The sequence below is a fragment of the Crocodylus siamensis genome, chromosome 2 (genome assembly GCF_052110815.1).
Source record: "Crocodylus siamensis isolate JL-2025a chromosome 2, ASM5211081v1, whole genome shotgun sequence".
Lineage (NCBI taxonomy): Eukaryota > Metazoa > Chordata > Crocodylia > Crocodylidae > Crocodylus > Crocodylus siamensis.
In genome coordinates this window covers 155,431,658-155,453,396 of record NC_143396.1, presented here as the reverse complement: position 1 = coordinate 155,453,396, position 21,739 = coordinate 155,431,658, and the positions used below count along the sequence as shown (strand labels likewise).

General features: G+C 46.8%; 1 protein-coding gene across 1 annotated transcript; it reads left to right on the top strand.

Moving 5' to 3' along the window:
• The first annotated feature begins 210 nt into the window (after window positions 1–210).
• On the top strand, window positions 211–20,092 carry C2H4orf54 (chromosome 2 C4orf54 homolog). Its single transcript, XM_090031858.1, has 2 exons — window positions 211–4,049; window positions 12,280–20,092. The coding sequence occupies exon 1, from the start codon at window positions 343–345 to the stop codon at window positions 4,024–4,026; it is 3,684 nt and encodes a 1,227-aa protein (XP_089887984.1). The 5' UTR covers window positions 211–342; the 3' UTR covers window positions 4,027–4,049; window positions 12,280–20,092.
• The last annotated feature ends 1,647 nt before the right edge of the window (window positions 20,093–21,739 follow it).

The window sequence follows — 21,739 nt, the reverse complement described above, 5'->3', positions numbered from 1 at the left end:
CCTTCCCGCTGAGCCCACGAGGGGCGATCGCCCGGCGGCGTCCCCAAGCGCCGGCCCGAGGGCAGCGGCGCCTGCACCTGGTGCTGAGGGCGGCGGGAGGCCCCTCGCCCCCCGCCGGGCCACGCGTGTCCGGGCTGGGGAGACCCGCGCTGCCCCCTCCCTGCCGCCCGGGCCCCGCAGCTATGTGGAGAGCGCGCGGCATGGGCCGCCTGCCGCTCAGGCCGGCTTTTAATAGCAGCACACGTGCGCCGGCCCCGCCGCCCCCGGCCTGGCCCGCGGCCACTTCCCGGCGGCCGGGGCGTGAGGCGCTGCCCGCCTGCCCGCACACGCTGCTCGCCCGCCATGGACGCGCCGCGGGGCTCGGGCGGCTGCCGCGGGGAAGCGCCCGCCGCCGCGCCGCTGCTGGAGGAGTCGTCGTCGTCCTGCCCGTCGCCGGCCGCCAAGGCGGGGGAGCCGCGCCGCACGTCCTCTTCCTCCTTCGGCTACGACGAGAGCGACGAGGAGGCGGCGGGGCCGGGGCCGGGGCCGGGGCCGGGGCGCGGCGCGGAGGAGCCGCACTACATCAGCACGCACGAGATCCAGCTGAGCGAGGTGGAGCACGACATGGACTTCGACGCGGCGCTGGCGGCGCGCTGGGACTTCGAGGACGACAACGTGATCTACTCCTTCGTGGACTACGCCTCGTTCGGCAGCGCGGACACGCCGCCCGACGGCGAGGCCGAGCCGAGCTGCTCCCCGGCCAGCGAGCCCGGCCCCGGCCCCGGCCCCGGCCCCGTTCCCGGCCGCGGCGCCCCGGAACCCGATCCGCCCTGCCCCGCCGGGGCCCCCCGCGCCGCGGGCGGCGGCCACGTCCTCCTCGCCATCGGGCCCGCCTCCCGGGCTATAAAGGAGTGTAGCGACGGGCGCGGCGAGCGCGACTCGGCGCCGGGGGGCGACATGAGCCTGCGCCTGCCGGCCGCGGGCCGCGAGCCGGCCAAGCGCCTGCTGGCCGTGCCGGCGCGGCTGCAGGCCCGCGAGCCCGGCGACTACTCGAGCGGTGCGTCCAGCGCCGTGAGCGAGCTGGATGACGCGGACAAGGAGGTGCGCAGCCTCACGGCCCGCGCCTTCCGCAGCCTGGCCTGCCCCGGCCTGGACGCGGCGCTGCCGCCCGGCTCCCGCGCCTCGTCCGCCGCCTCGCGGCCCGGCAGCGCGCACCGCTGGGCCACCTACCTGGACCTCAAGTGCGGCAGCTTCGGGCCCCGCGCCGAGCAGAGCCTCTTCCACAGCAGCGGCCGCGCGCAGAGCCGGGCGCTGGAGTTCGTGGTGAGCCGCCTGGACGGCGAGATCGCGCACGTGGAGGCGCCGGGCCCGGCCGGGCCGCGCGTGCTCACCCGCCTCGAGCCGCTGAGCCTCAGCCTGAGCCTCAGCCGGCGCGGGCCGCCGCCCAGCCCGGAGGCGGACGCGAGCAGCAAAAAGTCCAAGGTGGCCTCCAGCCTGCTCAAGAACGTCATCTCCAAGAAGATGCGGCTGGAGCACGAGTCCAAGATGGAGCGCGGCGAGATCACGGACACGTCGTCCCCGCGCCGCGCCGCCGCCGGCCTGCAGCGCCAGGGCTCCCGCGTGTCCGAGGCCAGCTCCGAGCACACGCTGGTGCCGGCGGAGGAGCCGGCTGAGCCGCGCGCGCCCACGCCGCGCCCCGAGCCCGCCTGCCAGGTGAAGAAGAGCGCCTCGGAGGCCATCAAGGCCACCTTCCTGCGCAGCCAGCACAGCGCCTTCCGCAGCTGGAGGGAGCGCGAAGCCGAGAAGCTGCAGCAGCAGCCGCCGCCGCAACCACAGCCGCCGCCGCACCCGCAGCCGTCGTCGGGGAAGCCGCGCTGCGACTGGCGCGCCGACCTGGGCCAGGTGTCGGCCGGCAAGGCCACCAAGATGTCGCGCCTCTTCGTGCCCAGCATGCAGCAGGCGCCCAGAGGCCCGGAGCCGGGCAAGCAGGCCACCAAGTGCTCCACGGCGCGGGCGGCCGCCGCCTCGCTGCTGCGCGCGCGGGCGCCCGAGATCCGCATCAGCCTGGGCAGCATCGCGCAGGGACCGCCACCCTTCAGCATCGCGCAGCTGCTCACGCCGCAGCTGGCCCGCGACCCTCCGCGCCCCGCCGCGCCGGACAAGGTGCCGCAGTTCCAGGTGCGCGACGTGCGCGACAGCAAGGCCAAGGCGCCGGGGCCGCTGCACCAGGTGCGCGACGTGCGCAAGCTGCTCAAGAGCTCCTACAGCAGCCGCGACGCGCCCGACACCCCCAGCGACCGCGGCAGCGTGGCCTCCGACCAGGGCTCGGCGGAGCCACGGGCCCGGCCGCTGCTGCCGGGCCGCGCCCCCTCCCCCGGGCCCGGCAAGGCGCTCGGCTCCCCGCCCGAGGGCACGATCCTGGTGCACCGCACCTCGGGCCGCCTACCCGTGGCCACCATCGCGCCCAACAAGAGCGACCCGCGCCTGCCCGCCGTGCTCAAGATCGTCTCCAAGGGCGCCGCGCCCTGGAAGCAGCCGGGGCCGCCGGCGCTGCAGCCGCAGCCGCAAGCGCCGCCGCCGCCGCCGCCGGCCGAGAGGAGCAAGGGCGAGGAGGAGGCGCGGGACGAGGGCCGGGCGGCGGCGGGGCCCGCCCGCAACGCGCTGGAGAAGCTGACGGCGGCGGTGCGCAGCATGGAGGAGCTGTACAGCTTCAGCCGCCACGAGTGGAAGCGCAAGAGCGACCCGCTGCCCATCACCGGCAGCCACGTCCTGTCGCTCATCGCCAGCCAGGAGCGCGGCCCCGCGCCACCGCGCCCCGCGGACGAGCCCGAGCCGGCGGGCGCGGCGCCCGGCAAGGCGGAGAGGAGCGCGGCCCCGACGGCGCCGGGCCGGGCCGCCCACGACCCGCGCCGCAGCTCCAACCCCGACAAGGTGTCGGCCAAGGCGGCCGCCTTCGAGAGCCTGGCGCGGGAGCGCGAGCGGCAGCGCGGCCCGCCCGAGCGGCCTGCACCCGCCGCCGCCGCCGCCGCTCCGCCGCCCCCCCGCGGCCTCCCGGCGCCCAAGGTGGCCGCCCCCGCCAAGCCGCCGGCCGAGGCCGCCCCGCTGCGCGCCCCCAAGGCCGGCCTCGCGCCGCCGCGCGGCCCCCCGGTGCCCGCCGCGCTGCCCGGCCCCGACGCCAAGAGCGCGGCCGAGGCGGCGGCGGCGGCCGGGCCCGACTGCGGCAACTACCTGGCCCTCCCGCGCCACGCGGGGGCCGGGGCTGGGGGCGAGGGCGGCCGGCCGGCTCCGGGCCCAGCCCTGGCTCCGGCCCCGGCCCCGGCCGCGGCCCCGGCGGCGCTGTGCAGCTTGCAGCCCTTCAGCCCGGGCCGCGCCGCCGAGTGGCGGGGCAGGGAGGAGGGCGGCGCCGCCGGGCCGCAGCCGCAGCCCCCGCCGCCCTCCGCCGCCGAGCTGCAGGCGGCCGCCCCCACCGCCTACCCGGCCGCCCTGCCCCTGGCCGCGCTGGCGGGCGCGCAGCCGCCGCTGCTCTGCTTCTCGCCGCCGTCCGCCGCCGAGGCCGTGCCGCTGCCGCTGCCGCTGTCGCTGCCCGTGGCGCTGGCGCAGCCGCCGCGCCGGGTGCTGCTGGACGTGAGCACGGGGCAGCTGTACGTGGTGGAGGCGCCGCCGCCGCCCAAGCGCCGCCTCTTCGACCCCGAGACCGGGCAGTACGTGGAGGTGCCGCTGCCGCCGCCGCCGCCGGCGCTGCCCGCGCCCCCCCTGGCCCTCGGGCCCGGCGCCGCCTACGCGCCCACCTACATGCTGTACCCCGGCTTCCTGCCCGCGCTCTCCCAGCCCGGCGGCGACGCGGCGGGCAGCCCCGGGGCGGCCGAGGCGCTGCTGGCCGACAGCCCCTACTACGTGGCCGCCGGCAAGCCGCAGGGGGCCGCCGGCGCCAGGGCCGCCGAGGGCAAGCCCGTCATCAGCATCACGTCGCAGCCGCTGGGGCCCCGGCTCATCGCGCCGCCCTCCTTCGACGGCACCACCATGAGGTTCGTCGTGGAGCACCGGTGATGGCAGGAGCAGGCGGGCCGCTGGTGAGTCCGGGCTCGGATCGGGAGGAAAGCGCCTGGCGCCGGCCCCTCTGCTTTGTGCCAGGGCTACGGGGAAGTCCCCCTTCACTCCTTGGGAAAAGGCCGCTTGTCTCATTTTAAAGCACAAGGCTCTGAGGCGGGCCCGGTTTGCTCTGCCCCTGGGGGTTTGGCAGGATCAGGGCCACCTCAGGCTCAGATGGGTGAGTGGCGGGATGGGGGCCAGCGGGTCTAGGGGGCCCACACTGAGGAACGGTACCATTCAGTTCATCCCAGAGTAGCTATAGCTTGCTTTGGGTACCAGTTTTTAGGATCCTGAATTACTTGAAATCACCCCATGGGGCATGACCCAAAAGGGGGTCAAGAAAGTGCCTCCTAAGTGCAGGGGGGCTGGACCCCATGATCTGTAAGGTCCCTTCCAGCCCCTAACAACTGTGAAACTATGAACATATGAAAGGGTTGTGAACAAACTTTAGAAATGGTTTCTCCTTTAAAGAGGGAAAACGTGGGAAACTGGCTTTCCCCTGCAGGCTGACAGAGCTCCAGCCTCTGCTTGAACCCCCTATGCCCTACACACACACCACTGCCCCACACACTGGGGGTTTGGGGTGTGGGGAGGGGGGGCAGTGGGTCCAGACTGAGGGGCACTGGGTTGGGACTGGCCATTGGTGTTTACAAATGGGTCCTGGTACAAAAGAGGCTGAGAACCAGTGCTTTAAATGAAGCTGGCATGCTCCTGTCATCTGAGCTTGTTTTACTTCTGTGGGGGGGCACGGGGGTGGTGCAGGTGCTAAGGCATAGGGTTGACAGCCCACAGATTGCAAGTTCACGGCCATGGCAGAAGCACTCACAGTGTGGCCTTAGCAGAATTTTCAGATTTCCTGGAATCTGACAAATAGCTTGTCACCAGGAAGGAAGTTTGTCCAGGCAAAAACACCCTCACCTGAGATGTGCATGAATGCAGCTTGTCCTGGTTTTCAGTGGGGCCAATGTACCCAAAGACAAACTGTGGTTTATCTGGCCCAGCTAGCTCTGGCTACAAGAAGGGCACATGCTCAGTGTGGACCACATGTCAGTCAGGACCACATGTTGGTCACAGAATGCGGAAGACAATCAGTCTCGTCTTGGATACACTGCCAAAAGTGAAAATCAGGATGCAGAACAAATGTTAACATCACGATTGGTTTATTAACAATGGCCACATGGCATGCAGGAATCACAACCAGTGAAGAATTGACTTTAGGATTGCTATGCTTTCCTTATCTCTTGAAATAAGGAAAGAACATTTGGGAATCCCTAATTCACCAGCTCTGTCTTCGGGAACTGGGTGGTTTTCTAGCATCAATCAGTCAGTCAGTCTTTTTAAAAAATATGTAAAGCTTTAGGCTTATCAGTAAGTTGTTGTCAGTTTGCTATGACTGCATATTTGTTTTTAATTTTTTTCCCCCATGCAATGTGTTATCTTGCTTTTTGTTACCCTTCATTACAAGAACAGAATTAAGGAATTAACTGACTAAAATCTTCCTTCGTGTGCCTTATTCATTCATGTTTTGCCTTGTTTAATGCTCATGTTCATCATTCTGTTAACTTATCCTAGATTTAAATTAAGTAGTTCTCCTTGTCTAATGTTGGATTCACTGAGGAGCCTGCATGACAGAGCATAAATTTGGTAGCTTCATAGTGCATTGCTTATTCAGTACTAATCTAATTAATACTAGCTCTAGCCACCTTTGTATGAGCACATGGTAAAGTTTCCCATTTTCCTCCTCTTGTACACCATAAAAAAGTATACAAACCACTGTGGCAATGGATTATACAGTAATTAATTCTTTAGTTTGTTGCTCAGGTATTTAGTTAGATTAGTATGTTATTTAAAACAGTGTATATATACATTGTGTGGTGATTGTACCAGCTGCACAGAAGGCAAAAACAAATCTTATAAACACTGTTCTGGGAAGTTAACTCTACTTCCTGCTCTTCTACTGTTTCCTATATTCAACAGTCCTTCAACCATTTTGTTTAGTTAATCTACTTATAACTTACGAAATATTATTGACTGCAGGATGTGTTTTCGTACGTTGCCCTACGTACCTTTTAATGATTCCAATAATGCATCTATTTCTCATTGCATCATACTACATTTTTGAAATATAAAAGCAGTTTACAGTGTTTCACTGGATCTCTCTCTGATCAAAGGAATACTGATGAATATTGTTCTAACGGGAGGGACAGCCTCTATGGGAAGACTGCAGGCATACTAGCAGTGCACTTAGACTTTGCACCTGAAAGCTAAAGAAGACTGCTCATTCGTAATGAATTTCACATTTCATCCAGTTTTTCTTTGAAAGTATTTGAATGCAGTAATTCTGTGCACATCTGAAAATGGTCTGAAATAATTGCCAGATGTTAGGGACTACCAGTACATTTTCAGCAGTTTGAAAACACATTGTTTTAACTTCTCATTGTTTCTCTGAGAGAAAAACCTTGATACATTAACTTAAAAGTGTTTGAATGTTGCTCTTCATCTGGGATCTCTATCTCTCACTATATCATTTTCCTTCCGTCTCATGTGGTGGTTCACTAATTAGGCCAATATGTCTACAACTGGTTAATTTCAGAAGGCATTACTTTTTTAGGAGTCACTACAACCTGACTGTCTTCAAACCTTGTTTCTATATATGTTGCTGTTGGTGCTGACTGTTTTATGATAGGGTCTGATCTTGCAAATACTTAGAAACATATAGAATCATAGAAAATTAGGATTGGAAGGGACTTCAGGAGGTCATCTAGTCCAGCCCCCTGCTCAAAGCAGTACCATCTCCCACTATATCATCTTAGTCAAGGCTTTTTCTTCCCAGGTCTTAGAAACCTCTAAGGATGGAAATTCCACAGTCTGTCAAGGTTGCCTGTTCCAGTGCTTTACTACCCTTCTAGAGAGTGAGCTTCATTCTGCTTATTTCTAATCTAAATTTCCTTTGCTGCAACTTGAGACCATTTCTCCTTGTTCTGTTATCTACCAGCACTGAGAACAGTTGAGCTACCATCCTATTTGGAAGCCACCTTTCAGTTAGTTCAAGGCTGCTTTTGAATTTCCCTCCTCAGTCGTCTTTTTTCCAGACTAAATAAGCCCAGTTCCCTCAGCCTCTATTCATACATCTTGTGCCCCAACCTCCTAACTATTTTCATTGTACTCTGCTAAATTGTTTCCAATTTGTCCACATCCTTTCTTTGAGAGAGAGAGTGTGTGTGTGTGTGAGTGTGTGGCAGGGGGAGGCATAAATTGGATACACTAGTACTGCAGAAGTGGCTTTGCTAGTAGTTGAATAGAAGAGGAATAATCGCTTCCCTCAATCTGCTGACAACACTTCTACTAATGCAGCCTCAGTATGCTGTTGGCCTTCTTGGCAACAAGGGCACAGTGCTGGCTCATATTCAGCTTGTTGTCCACTGTAACTCCCAACTCCTTTTCTACAGAGCTGCTGCTTAGGCAGTCGGTCCCCAGTCTGTGCCAGGTGCATGAGATTTTTCCATCCTAAATGCAGAACTTTGCACTTGTCCTTATTGAACATCATGAGGTTTCTTTTGGCTCAATCCTCCAATTTGTCTAGGTCTCTTCAAATCCTAACCCTACCCTCCAGCATATCTACTACTCTCCGCATCTTGGTGTCATCCGCAAACTTGCTGAGGGTACATTCCATCCCATTTTCCAGGTTGTTGATGAAGATACTGAACAAAACCAGCCCCAGGACTGACTTTGTGGGATACTCCACTTGATACTGGCTGCCAGCTAAACATCAAGCCATTGAGCCTGATAAGCCAGCTTTTTCTCTGCACCTTACAGTGCATTCATCTAACCCATATTTCCTTATCTTGCTTGCAAGAATATTCATAGAATCATAGAAGAATCATAGAAGTAGGGTCGGAAGGGACCTTGTAGATCTTCAAGTCTGACCCCCTGCCAGGGCAGGAGGAAAAAAAACTGGGCTCAAATGATCCCAGCTAGGTAGACATCAAGCCTCCTCTTAAAGATCCCCAGGGTAGGAGTCAGCACCACTTCCCTTGGAAGTTGGTTCCAGCTCCTAGTTGCCCTAACTGTGAAGTAGTTTTTATGGATGTCTAATCTAAACCTACTCTCCAACAACTTGTGGCCATTATTCCTTGTTATGCCAGGGGGCACTAGGGGAAACAAGGTCTCTCCCAAACCCTTCTGGTCCCCCCTAGTGAATTTATAGACAGTCACCAGGTCCCCCCTCAGCCTTCTCTTGTGAAGGCTGAACAGGTTCAGGTCCCGCAGTCTCTCATTGTAGGATCTGCCCTGTAGTCCCCAGATCATGTTGTGGGAGACTGTATCAAAAGCTTTGCTAAAGTCAAAGTATATCACATCCACTGCTCTCCTGCATCCACTGAGCCAGTCATCTTGTCATAGAAGGCAGTCAGTTTAGTCAGGTATGACTTGCCCTTAGTGAATCCATGCTAACTGTTCCTAATCACCTTTTTGTCCTCTAAGCGCTTAGACATAGATTCCTTGAGGACCTGCTCCGTGATTTTTCTAGGGACTGGTGAGGTTGACCAGTCAGTAGATTCTTCTTCCCTTTCTTAAAGATGGGGCACTATATTTGCCATTTTCTAATCATCTGGCACCTCTCCTGATTGCCACAAGTTTTCAAAAATAATCTCCAGAGTCTCTGCAGTCACATCAGCCAACTCCTTCAGCACCCTCAGTTACATTGCATCCAGCTACATGGACTTTTATATGTCCAACTTTTCTAAACAGTCCCTAACCTGTGCTTTCACCACTTTTGGCTGCTCGCCTCCTTTCTAAGTTGTGCTGCCAGGTGCTGTAGTCTGGGACCTGTCCTTTCCTATGAAGACTGAAATAAAAAAGTCATAGAGTACATCAGGCTTTTGCTTTTCTGCATCATCTATCACTAGGTAGATTCTCTCAGTCAGTAAGGGACTCATACTTTCCCTGATTTTCCTTCTGTTGCTGACATATGTGGAGAAACCCTTCTTGTTAGCCTTCATATCCATTGCTAGCTTCAACTCCAGTAGCACTTTGGCCTTCCTGATTTCATCCCTGCATGCCCGAGCAGTGGTCTTAATATTCCTTCCTAGATATTTGTCTCTCTTCATTTGTTGTAAGCTCCCTTTTTGTATTTTAGCTCACTGAAAAGTTCCCTGCCAAGCCAAGCTGGTCTTATGCCATACTTGCACATTGGGATGATATGTTCTTGTTCCCTCAGTAAGGTTTCTTTAAAATACAGCCAGTTCCTCTGAACTCCCTTACCCCTCAGACTGACTGCCCATGGGATCCTGCCCATCAGTTCCCTGAGCGAGTCAGTCTGCTTTTCTGTAGTCTAGGCTCCTTATTCTGCTGCTCTTCTTCCTTCCTTTCCTCAGCATCCTGAACTCAATCATCTCATGGTTGCTACTACCCAAAGTTGCCATCCACTACTACAGGGGTTGTCCACTGAGGGTACGTGTAACCTTGGGTGTACTTGGGAAGGCTCTAGGGGGTATGCACGGGCAGGCAGGGATGAAGCGTCACCACCCTGCGCCGCTGCCTCCCAGAAGCAGGGCCGGAGGCGGGGGCAAGGGCAGTGATGCTCCTGTGCGGGCTGCACAGGCACCACACAGCTGGCCAGATGCAGGGCAGGGGGGGAAGCTCACACGTGGTGGCTGCCACTGCCACCCACCACCCCGTGCAGCCACCATTCTGTGTCCAGCTGTGCATGCCCCCTGCCCCCGCTCTGCATCCAGCTGCCAGGGGTACACTTATTAAAAAAGGTTAAAAACCCCTGCACTACTACATTTCCCACCAATTTTTCCCTGTTTGTGAACTTGCTTCTGTTCCATTCTTGCTACTGTGGCTAGTTCTGTTTTCTTCAGTATAAGTAAATGTGGTAGCAAGTGTTTCCTTGCAATAAAGAGCCTTCAGTCTGCTATCGTTTTAAAATTCATCCTTCCTGATTTTTGTTAAAAGTTTAACAGATGGCAAATGCCAAAGAATATGCATATTTATCTTTGAAAAATAGTCGACTGTTCCTTTCCCTGATAATGAATGGCTACTTTTGTGAACCCTCTGTTAAATAGCCTTCAGTTGTTAAGGTTCCTCCGCCTTGTCATAGATATATGCAAAATATATAGGTGAGACCATATGTGTGCGTGTGTAGTCATATATCATATGTATGAAAATGTGTGTATATGTATATATCTGTGTGTACATACACATTTCATATATGTATGTTTTTTCATTTTATTCATGTGCATGTTTGTATGGATTATATAAAATGCAGGGGGTATATATATGTATGTATGTGTTTGTGTGTATATAGATATATGAAATGTTCATGTGTACACACACACACACACACACACACACAAATATGGAAAAAATTATGAGACACCTGGGAGTAAAACATAGATATCTTTATGCAAGCTAAAAAAGCCTAAAACCCAGTGTCAGTCTCCCATTACAGTTTCCCCTTTTTGTTAACACTCCTAATATGCCAGTCAAGCAGCAAACTCCTTGGAGACAAGTGGACTCTCACAAGGACATATACATGCTGTGAGGTGAATCCTGGTTTATAACTGCTCAGCCTACAAAAATGGTTTAACAAATATTAAAAGAAAGATTAATTTTCTCTTTCCCTACTTATAGGGCATGTCTACACATGCATTTACTGCATAGTAATGTACTGGTCAATAAGCAGTTTTTACACTGGCGTCTATATATGCAGGCGTTCCAGCACAGTAATGCTGTGTGTGGACTGACTTGGGACTAAAGTTACTCACAAGTCATTTCACATACATGGAGTTACTGTGTGGTAAGGCATCTACATGTGCCTTACTGTGCGGCAACTACTCAGGTATAAATTTGCTACGTGCATCACGCAGGTAGTAAATTTAAGCCGAAGTCGGCATTAGTCACCATAGTTACTGCACAGTATGAGTGTGAATGTGTAGGCATGTGCCCATACTGGGCAGTCATTTTTGGTTACTGCGCAGTAACCGTGCATGTGTAGATGCACCCATAGAGTTGTGTGCCTGGATTGGAGCAATTTAATGGTTATAGGTAGCATCTATTCTTAGAGAGAACACCTAAATTAAAGCTGAGGCATTCATACTTTATTTGAATGTGAGCACTCCTCCTTACATTCGTCTTCTGTCTGATAGTACTTTTTAAACCTCAAGGAAACATTCACATTTTATAAAAGGCTGATTTCAATTGCAACCTGTTCTGTGTATAAGCCAACTTGCCCTAAAATAATTTGCAGTTAGGGTTCAGTTATGCAAGATGTTGATCAGACCTGAGTTAGCAAAGTAGCAAAGCCCCAGTTCAGCAAAACATTAAACATGTCTAAATTTAATGAGATATAAGCCAGGATATGCTAAATCGCTTTAGGGATGGACTAGAGCCTTATTTAAAAGAGCACTTATGTTCATGCTTAGCTTTGGACATGCCCTTGGATGTTAAGATACCGAAGTAAATGCTTAAAGTTAAGCACGTACTTAAACGCTTGTCTTAATAGGGGTTTTGCCTAAATCAGGATCCTACATTTTAAACTTAAGCAGGGGTGCAAGTGCTGTGGTGTTTTGGGTCTTTCAGTACCTGCTTACATACTTCGCTGGACACTATATATTTCTTTCAGTCATACTTCAATAAGTGCTAGTAGCTAATGTCACAGTAATGTGTTTTGTTCAGACAAGTAACTGGTCCATTGTTAGTGCTCAGTGAAAACATTTGTATTACTGACCAAGCAAATGGAATTATTCTTTGACTTCTAATATCTTATGTATGGACAGTCAGTATAGCCAAATACTCAATTGGATAATTTTTCTGAGCTTCATAAGGCAGTCACATGTGCCTGGTATATACATTTAGAACATTTTTTTTTGCATATCATTATATGTATAGAGGATTTCCAAAGAACATTGTGGATTAAGGGATCTTATTCTGGGGAGGACCAGAATCAAAGGGAATATATGTTTTTTGCCTCAAGCTACTAGCAGTAAATTCTCTAAAAAGCTAACATAATCTGTCCTGGTACCCAATTTGACACTGATTCTTCTAGATATTATTATTTGATGTCAGCAATAGCTAAAGAAATTGCTAGCAACAGTACTATAAAAATAAACTGAAATATTATTTGTTCTGCAATAGTATAGTCTACTTAAAAGTAATAATGTAAAATACTTTCTAAGAACTTCTTTTCTTTCTTTGGTGTTTTTACAGGTGCAAGGAAGAAGAGCTATCCTCCTTTAATCTGGTACTCATTTGGTAACACTAAGCATCCATCCTTAAAACTGTTTCTGCAGTTATTTAATTTTTGCTTCATACAAAAAAGTGTGCATGTTTTCTGTTTCCTCTTAAATACTCCCATATTTGGAGTATGCATACATTTATTTATGCACACAAGGTTGAATTATTGCATTACTGTCTGTAAAGTTTTTTTATATGGAAGCCAAGCTGTAGACTTTATACATGCCCTTATGGTCATGGTTATGTGCAAGTACTAAAAAATGTGCATATAAAACAATATCTTTATTTCTTTTTTTTAAACAAAAGTTTTCACTTGCTGAGCAGTTTGAATACCCTTATAATATTTGTAAAAAAAAAAAAAAGTGTGTAAATGTGATATCATTTAAGTTTGGATGAAAATGCATCTTGCAGGTACTCAGTATGATTACGGATATCTAATGCAGCCATGTAACACACAAAGATGAGACCATTTGTCTTCTATTGAAGTCAGTAGGTGTCTATAGACTTCACTGGGAGCAAGATTGGGCTCCTTCTTTATAATTTATGGATATGCACTTTGAATAGCAAACAGAGATATGTAGTAATTAGGTTATCTTTAGTGTGCATTTTTGGCATGGTTTCAACTGTTGTTGTTTATCAGGAGACTTGTTTTGATTGCTTTCTTTTTATTTGCCCCTTTGTACTGTGTTTGACATCACAAGTTGCCTTAATCATGGCAGCGTTTAAATACTGGGAAGCCAGAAATTGAATGTAATATTTTTAGTCCCCAATTTAAAGGAAAAGGCAGCATTTATTTTTCTTTAAGACTGCAGTCTTTTTTCAAAACTCTGACTTTGAAAACTTGTTTAATTTCAGTGAGCCCCCAGAAGAACTTCAATTGCTATTTCTTTTTTATAGCCATTGAGTGGCTAAGTGATATGTGCCCTGAACCAACGATATGTATATTTATTTAAGTGGTCCCTCCCTTTGGTATAAAAGGAAAGATAAAAAATATTGGCTAGGTATAATGGAATACGTATGCCTCTGGTATAACTTTCCTGAAGATAACAGAGTAATCATAGCAATCACTTTCTGTCAGTAAGAGAGAACTGTTAGCTGGGTGGTAGGTCTAAATTGCATTTGATTTTTAGTCAGTGACTTGTTTATGTATTACTACCCCTCCAAAACTTCCATTCAGATTAGTGGGGATTTAGGGACAGCAAGAAATGTAGTTCCAGGTCTATAGCCTAAAGCCTGTAGTATAAAGCACATGTAATAGCATAAAGTGTAGTTGAAGCTCTCCTGGGTAGAAGGATGGGATCTTTCTTGCAATTTTCTCTTTTGATGGCAAAAAGGGAGGCATCTGTATAAAGTTTACTCAAATGAGTGCCAATGTTTGTGCTCTTGTGTATGTATGTTTTAGAAATGATATTTTTTGTTAAGTGTAAAAGACCACTAATCTTAATGAATCTTGACTTGTATATGAGCAGAAATAACACTTTGCTGCTTAGTATAGTGTTGTTCTGTTACAAGGTCATGGTAGGGATTTAAACCAGGTTTTGTAGGGATAATCTTAGGAATCCTAGTTCTGTGGTGATTTAATTGTTTTACATACACACTGTTCTCATTTGCTGGTCAATAGTATTCCTAGATCCCTGAATGTTAATCTATATATTTCCTAGATTGCTCTTAAAGCATGGAGAAATGGTGAGTGACTCCCCTGACTTTATAAAACAAATGAGCAGCTTTAAAATAAGCTAAACTTTCTGTTGACTTAGAACACAAAATGAACTTTTAAAGCAAAACAAAATTACTGTTTTTGTGCTGTTCTCACTATAGTTATAACATCCTTTAAAAGTGATTAGTTAGCCATGTTGATCTGAATCTAAGGAAGTAGGCTGTCCCTTATGAAAGTTTATGCCTCTGGGAACCAGTTAGTATCTAAAGTACCACCCTGGCCTGTCTGATTCTTTAAAGTGATCATCTTTCATTTCTTACTTATGCAAAAAACCCTGTATCTTGCCTCGTTCTAAAGTATGCCTAATGCATTAAGCTGGTTATAAGAGTCTATTTTATATGAATGTTTTGACATTTATTGACTTCCCAAAAACTAAAAATGAGTTCAGTAGAAATACTTTAAAAATCCCAACTGTAAGGGCAAGCATTTTCCTTCCTGAGCTGCAATTTTCTTTGAGATTTTTTATAGGAGTAGAGAGACTTCTATTCGGGATGACTACAAATGTTGCCTGGCTGTCATTATTCCAAAGGCCATATATGAGTAAGATTCCACTTGGCTTCATAGGGGTTTTCCCAGAGCCGGAACACAAACACCCAAACTTGCTCCCACTGAATTAAGTGGCTAAACTGTTATTGATTTCCACAGGAATAGGGTTGGTTTGCAAGTAAAGCACCGCAGGGTTTCCTTTAAATTAATTTAGATGGTTTAACAACTTTTTAATATTACAAATATGTTTTTGATGTTTAAACATACTCCAGTTGTTACAACAAGCTTGTTAAAAAAGTGATATATGCAAATGTATTTATTATCCAGGTTTCTTGTTTGTGCCTTTCTACTGGCGAAAATAATCTAAAGCATTCTGTTTTGGGAGGCTCTGGTTTTTGACTCCTTTGCATGTCGACCTATTCAGGTAAAATGTCACTTTGCCTTCAGGCCCTTAATGAAGTAAAATAATATCCATCAAGTCAGCCACCAATGATCCTGGAGCTGGAAATAGGGATCTGGAAAACTTATGAAAATACATTTTTCTTCCGTAATGACTGATTCTTGCTTCCTTTCCAACCCTCCTCATCCTGAACATGCAGACACATAGTAAATGGGAATGACTTCATCCCTAGGACAAAATGACTGACTCTCAGGCTCTCAGGTGCTTTTTCTCTAATGATCCACATATATAATACAACCTTAATTATGGGTTCATGACTGCTCCACCATAATAATTTTTAAGCTTTAAAAGTGACTTTATAATTCTGAACTTATTTGTCCACTTATACGCTAAACTACTGGAATGCATATATTATATAAACAATTTTGTTTATAAAACTAGCCTGTGAGAGGTGTGACTCTGCATGGTCTCCTTGCTATATGTACCATTTTCTGCATTATGGCTCATAGTCCACAAGTAGACGTTAGAGCAAAATGTTTTCAAATTAGTAATGGAAATTGGAAAAGATGTTCATTTTCTAACACAGGGTTGAAGACTGCTGTGCAGAAGGGCATGGGGGTGTATTCTGCAGCTTCTGCACAGACAGTGTTCTCACAGAATAATTACAGTAAGCGCAAGAGCTCTGGAAAAGCAGAACTTTTTTGGACCAACTGTCCATAAGGTGCTTTCAGTTAGTTTGAGCGTTAAAATCTCCATTTTTGGTCATTGCTAGTGCTTTTGTTAAAGACAGTAGACAGAGACACCTCATTCTTTAAATCACTTTAGACTTTATACTGCATTCTTTATTCTGGCAAAACTGATGGATTTTAGTAAGACTTTGGGGTGAATGAGAACTTCAGGTTTTGGTCCTGTGGCTATTTCTAACATTCAAGAAAACTAATCAGATATGAAGATTAAAAAGAAAATACTCAGCAAAACAATTTCAGAACACTTAAAATAGCACAGCTGTTCTGATCTTATGTTAGAAGTTGGCCCTGAAAACTGTAATATTTACTACAGTGAAAGTGTTTACAAAATGGGCCCTTTAATTTGTCATTTCTTTCAGAATTGTTCACAATTGATTTGGGCTTTATTAGATATCTTCTTATTAACTTTATGCAGAGCTCTAAACAATTTTGATGAGTATTTTGTATATGAACACTACTCTAGAGTTCTAAAGTAGCAAATGCTTTTAGCAGCTTTCAAATTGTTGTTTCCGTATTGATATATATCATTTGGGCCTGGTAGTACACTCAGAACTATCACCAATTTAAATAGGAAGTATAGATCCATTAATAGGAGCCAGGTAGGAGCCAAAAAGTTAGAAAGATTCTGTCTAGTAAACTACACAGTCACAATCTGAAGTAACTTTTCAAAATATTTGTAAGTTTCTTATTTTTTTTTCTGATTAGCATACATTGTTTTCCACACATTGTATTTGTAGGTCATAAGCAGGATCTTTGAGATAGGGGCATGGAGGTGCAGTTTTACTATGCCCCCAAGCTCAGGGAGGGCCCCAAAATTGAATTGCTCTCAATATTTTTTTTCCTGTTTCCAAAAGGAAGCCGGGTAGTCCCCCTACCAGAATGTACCAAACTTTCAAATTCTTTTCATAGGCTCTGGTCATTGGATGTGGATTTGTCTACTGTCTTACTGTTCAGATTAGTAAAATACACAGGCATGAATCTGCATTCAGAAGGAATTGGGATCCTTTCTGTAGGTTCAAGGTATCACCCATTTTTCCCATTATGCACTCAGTTCTAAAGCCCCAGTACGTGTTTGACATAATGCCCTTTTTTCATTTCTGTGTAAAATATACAATGGGAGTTTGCATTTTTGTCAGGAATATATGGAATACCAGCATCTTCCTCCACTATACCTTCCCGCTAAATTTGGTTTGAATGAAACTGTTTAATGGAAATATTATTAAGGCTTCATAGAAAGCATTGCAAGCACTTTAAATGTAAAGTTACTAGTTGAAGTTAATATTTCTTCATATCACATGGAATTGGATCCAGTTCTGCAGATTTTAATTTGAAAAAAAACCTGTTAAGGGCAATGGAAAATCTGTTTCTATAGCAACTGCCTATATTTGGAAAGGAAGTCTAGATATAACTTTTTTCTGCATCTATTTGCTGTAACTTTTATCTCTTTTCCAGGATTTTGCCATTGTGTTAGGCCCTTAGACAACAACTTAAAATGCACATAATGGTCCAGATTCTCAGTTTCGGTTAAGTCGGTAGAATTATACTTCTAATAATATACTTAATTATATTAGTTGAGGATCTGGTCCCGTATGTCTTTCTCTTCTTTGCTTATCTCCAGCAAGAAGAGAATGTTAAAAACATTAGTTTTAAACAATTTTAAACATTTAAAATATTTTAAATTGATTACTTCTGGGGGGGAAAAAACTAGCAGTTTTCCACAGTTTAAAGTTGAGGTAGACTTTCCCTCAGATAATTTTAAAAGGGAGAAAAATACAATCCACATAGGTCATGTTTCTAAAAATGTCTCTAAAACCTTAACGTTTTCATATTAGAAGTAGGCTCAGACTCCCACAAAGTTCAAGGGGGAAAAATTGTCCACTTTTAAATATAGAAATGTACTTAAGCAGTATTTTGTATGTTTGTCAAAAATAAGGAGAATCCTAGGATCAAATTTAGCATTGTCCAGTTTTTCACTAATAAGGTATTAAATACAGAAATTCAGCTAGCTAAGTGCATTGTTAAGTGCATATGTGAGATTTTATTTTATCAGAATTCATTTGTTTACACGCATAAATTGAAACTACCCTCAGGGTGAAATGCACTACAAGTATACATATAGTGAGTGATTTAAACTATGTTATTTTCATTTATCTGCATTATTCTGAAAATCAGATGAAAAAATTACAAGTTTTTTTTCCAAAGTGCCCAATTAGACATTACAAGCTTTGAATATGTGTACCAGTATTTTGCTTGTCTTTTCAAATGCCTCTTAAAGAAAATGAATGCATCTTTCCTGTTTTCATAAATGATAATGATAAAACTCTATATATGTTAAAATACAATTTCTGTGTTATATGAAACAGATAGTACTTCGGACTGCAGGACAGTACAGGTATCAAAGTAGATTGACCATAGTCACATAACCTTATATATAGTACATACATTTTAATACTAACATCTGTGTTTAAAAATATAGTGACATACCTTTTCTTTTATTGGTGCTCAGAGACAAGTTTTTCATTACAGTTTACAAGGGATAGGTTTGCACATGCAAAATCTCAGGGTTTACAGGTTTGCCCGGTGTACTTGAAAGAGAAAAAACAAAACAAAAAAAACCGCAGGTGCCCTGTATTTCAATATATATTGTTGGAGAAAAATTTTATAATAATATCTTTTGTCTAACAGCCTGTAAAAATGAAAGCAATAACATGAGACAAGAGCAACGATTATTTATTTTCTCAGGGGAGGTCTTTTCAGTAGAATGTGTCAATCCTGTTGTCAAAAAATGCTTGCTTAATTTTGTCTGATGCGAAACACAGTTCATGTTTGCATAAAAGGGTTAATTTTGTGAGGTGAGAAGCCTGCTGGTGCTAGTTCAGCAAAGCTCTTTTGCAGGTGCTTAACTTTTTGAAAACTTGAATAGTTTTGTTGACTTCATTGGAAATACTTACCTGCATAAAATTAAGCAGGTGCTTCAGCTTTTTGCTGAATTTGGTCCAGTGTACTTGACATCTTGCAGGATTGAGTCCCACATGTTTAACGTTATGTATATACAAGTAGTATTTTGGGCTTGAGTCTAACATGAAATATGCCTGCAGACATTGCCACAGGGAGTAACCAGAAAAATCCAGTAACATGGTGCTTTGACATGCATGCCCTGTCTGTAGTGAATTTTTCAAGCTAATCAGGTGACGTTTAACCACATATCTTGAATTAGAGTCAGTCCTTCTATGTCAGGGTTCACAAGCTGCTAGTATTATATGTTTCATATTGCAGCCCTAGTACGTTTTGGGGTGAAATTCACCCCTGTGCCTTAGGCCAGCACAAGTCCTGTGTACTGCTCAAGTTCCTCCTGAACCTTTAGACATGATCCAAACCCTGCTGCAGGCCATATAAAACTTGGTTAACTTTGCTGACTTTTGGATCAGATCCTGTTTGAAGGCTTTAATGCAGGTGTGGGCGAAATGTGGCCTGAGGGCCAGATGCAGCCAGCCAGGCCATTCTATCTGGTGTGTGGGGTCCCTAAAAAATTTAGAAAATTAATATTTATCTGCCCCTGGTTGCCTGTCATGCGGCCCTCAATGGCTTGCCAAAACTCAGTAAGCGGCCCTCTGCCTAAAATAATTGCCCGCCCCTGCTTTAATGGGACCTGAGTCATGCATGCACTTTGTGTTAGTCTTTTGCATTGGGGTTAAATTATTTTTTTTTAGCTTTAATAATATTTAATTTGGTGAATGGCTTAAAAATATTTTATGGGTGCGTGTTTATTCCTGTCTGCATTTGAAGATGCCTTTACTATCTAGTGTTGATGGCCAAAGTGTCATTCCTTTTTCTTTTTAATTACTGTAAACTTGTGGCTACCTGAGAACACGTACAGTACTTTAAAAATGATTGCTGTTTAAGATTATTATATTCCTTTCGGGGCAGTGGGAGGCTGAGGGAAAATCAATGTTATTTAACAGCACAAATGTGAAGTAAGCGCAATAATTGCTAAAAAAGAGAATGTGGGTGGTATGTTTGATTAAAGAGCTGTGGGTTATATGGCAAATGGTGAAAGCAGAGTGTGGTGAAGGTTTTGTGATGATAATGGGATATTGTCTATGGAAAGAGAAGACATAAAAAAAAAAAGAGAATTTGACTCTTTGAGCTGCTTTCAACATAGATGACGTTGTGGCAAGTTCCTAGCTGAAGTCTGAAGTGATCACATTACAGAATGCTGTGAGTTTGGAGCATAAGGACAGCAAAATAGCTCTGAGAATTGCACTAAGTGTGTTGCACATCAGTGAAATTTTGATTAGATGAGGATCATGTGAGTATTGACTGTGTGAAACTTTTGAATACCAAAGTTTGTAGCTGGTTGGACAAGCATTTGTATCAAGTTTTTTGAATGTTATGACAAATAAAATGTATTTTTCAGTAAAAGACATTGCAAACAAGCATCCAGTTCATTCTTTGATGTTTATATTTGTGAAATTAAATGTTTCTGTCCATAGAAAGGAGGATGTCACACCATATAGCAAACTGGAACATATTCAACACCTGCCTCAGACAAATCCATTTCAGTTTATATCCACAAAACTTACAGAATATTGCAACCTATGCATCCTATATAGGACTGAGCATATCCACCATGTGATTTGACTTAAGGTTAGACCTTGTAGCAATGTTTCTCATAACATGGTTCATGGACCACTACTGGTCTATTTTTCTTGTCAACATAATCAAACCCTGAGAAAGCATTGAAGTGTTAGGAGCAATCGGGTCTATGAAAGGATCATTCTTCTTTCGTATTTGGGAGAAAATCTGCTCTATAGAGAAGTCTCCAAATTTTCTGTGGGCTCACAAAAGCCCTGTAAAATGCTGAGCACCTACTGGCTCTCCAGAGGATTCCCTACTGCAAAGTGCCCTTTTCCTGCAGTAGAAGGCCAAAGTGCTTTCTGGACTATTTTTTTGTAACAGACAGGATATTTAGGATGAACAGTGGTATTTTGGGCCAGCTTCTGCCCAGGTCCATTCTTTATGTACTCTGTTGACTTCAGGATAAGGGTAAGGTAGGCTAAACTTTATTTTCTTTGTTAAAAATTAAGAAAGAGCCATTTGAGATATGTTGTAAATCAAAAGGAAATCCTGGTCTTTTATTTTACATCTGGAGAACATCATAGTGCAGATCTCTACTTCCCATTGAACTCAATTTCAAAACTCTCCCATTAACTTCAGTCCTGTGTGATCAGGTTCCAAAGTAATGATTTGTACTCATTATAATAGTGTATGAAAAGCTCTGACTAAAAATACTACCAAAACTCTGCTGAAGTTACTACAAAATCAAGCTGATAAGACCCTGATACTTTACCACAGATGTCAATGGGAACTTTGTCACTCATTCCAGAGGATACTAAACCTAAATGAGCAGTGTGAAAATTCTGTTTTGATGAGGCTGCTGTAGGAATACTATAGGTGCAGACAGAAGTGACAATGTTTGCCTGATCTGGTCCCTGAAACACTCTACAGCTGTGACCGAACAGAAGTGCATGGCTGCAAAGCGCAGATCCTGCAAAAAAAATGTAACCCTTATTGCATAAGGGTTCAGATGACATTTCTGCCTTCTGTCACTTGTGTCTGCCTGCCTGCCTGCCAGCATCTGAACTGTTTTCAGAATGGGAGGGGGGAAAGGGAGCAGAAGGAATTTGGTCTGGGGGGTTTTCAGCCCCTGCTGGACGGTGAAGTGGGGCTCCAATTCACCCACCCAACCCTCCAGTGACAGCTGGGGAACCCCTAAAACAAGGTCCCTCTGCTCCCTTTCCCCCCTCCTATTCTGAACACAAGGACAGGCTGGGAGGGAGGAGGGGCCACTGCGAGGGAAAACCAACTGCAGGCTCCCAGCCAGAAGCTAGATTTCCCTCCTTGGAACCAACAGTGAGCTTCTGTTTGATCTGGGGGACCATTATAACTCAGAATGCTTCCTGCAAAGTGCTCTCAGTTATAGCAGGAAGGTCCTTTCTGTCTCTGCCCTGTATGTTATCAGGAGCTGAATTCAGCTTCCCAGTGAAACCAGTGTGTATTTTACTGTTAACTTCCTTCCTCAGC

Excerpts from the sequence above, each read along its gene's own strand:
- C2H4orf54 (XM_090031858.1), top strand. The coding sequence starts at position 343 with ATGGACGCGCCGCGGGGCTCGGGCGGCTGCCGCGGGGAAGCGCCCGCC.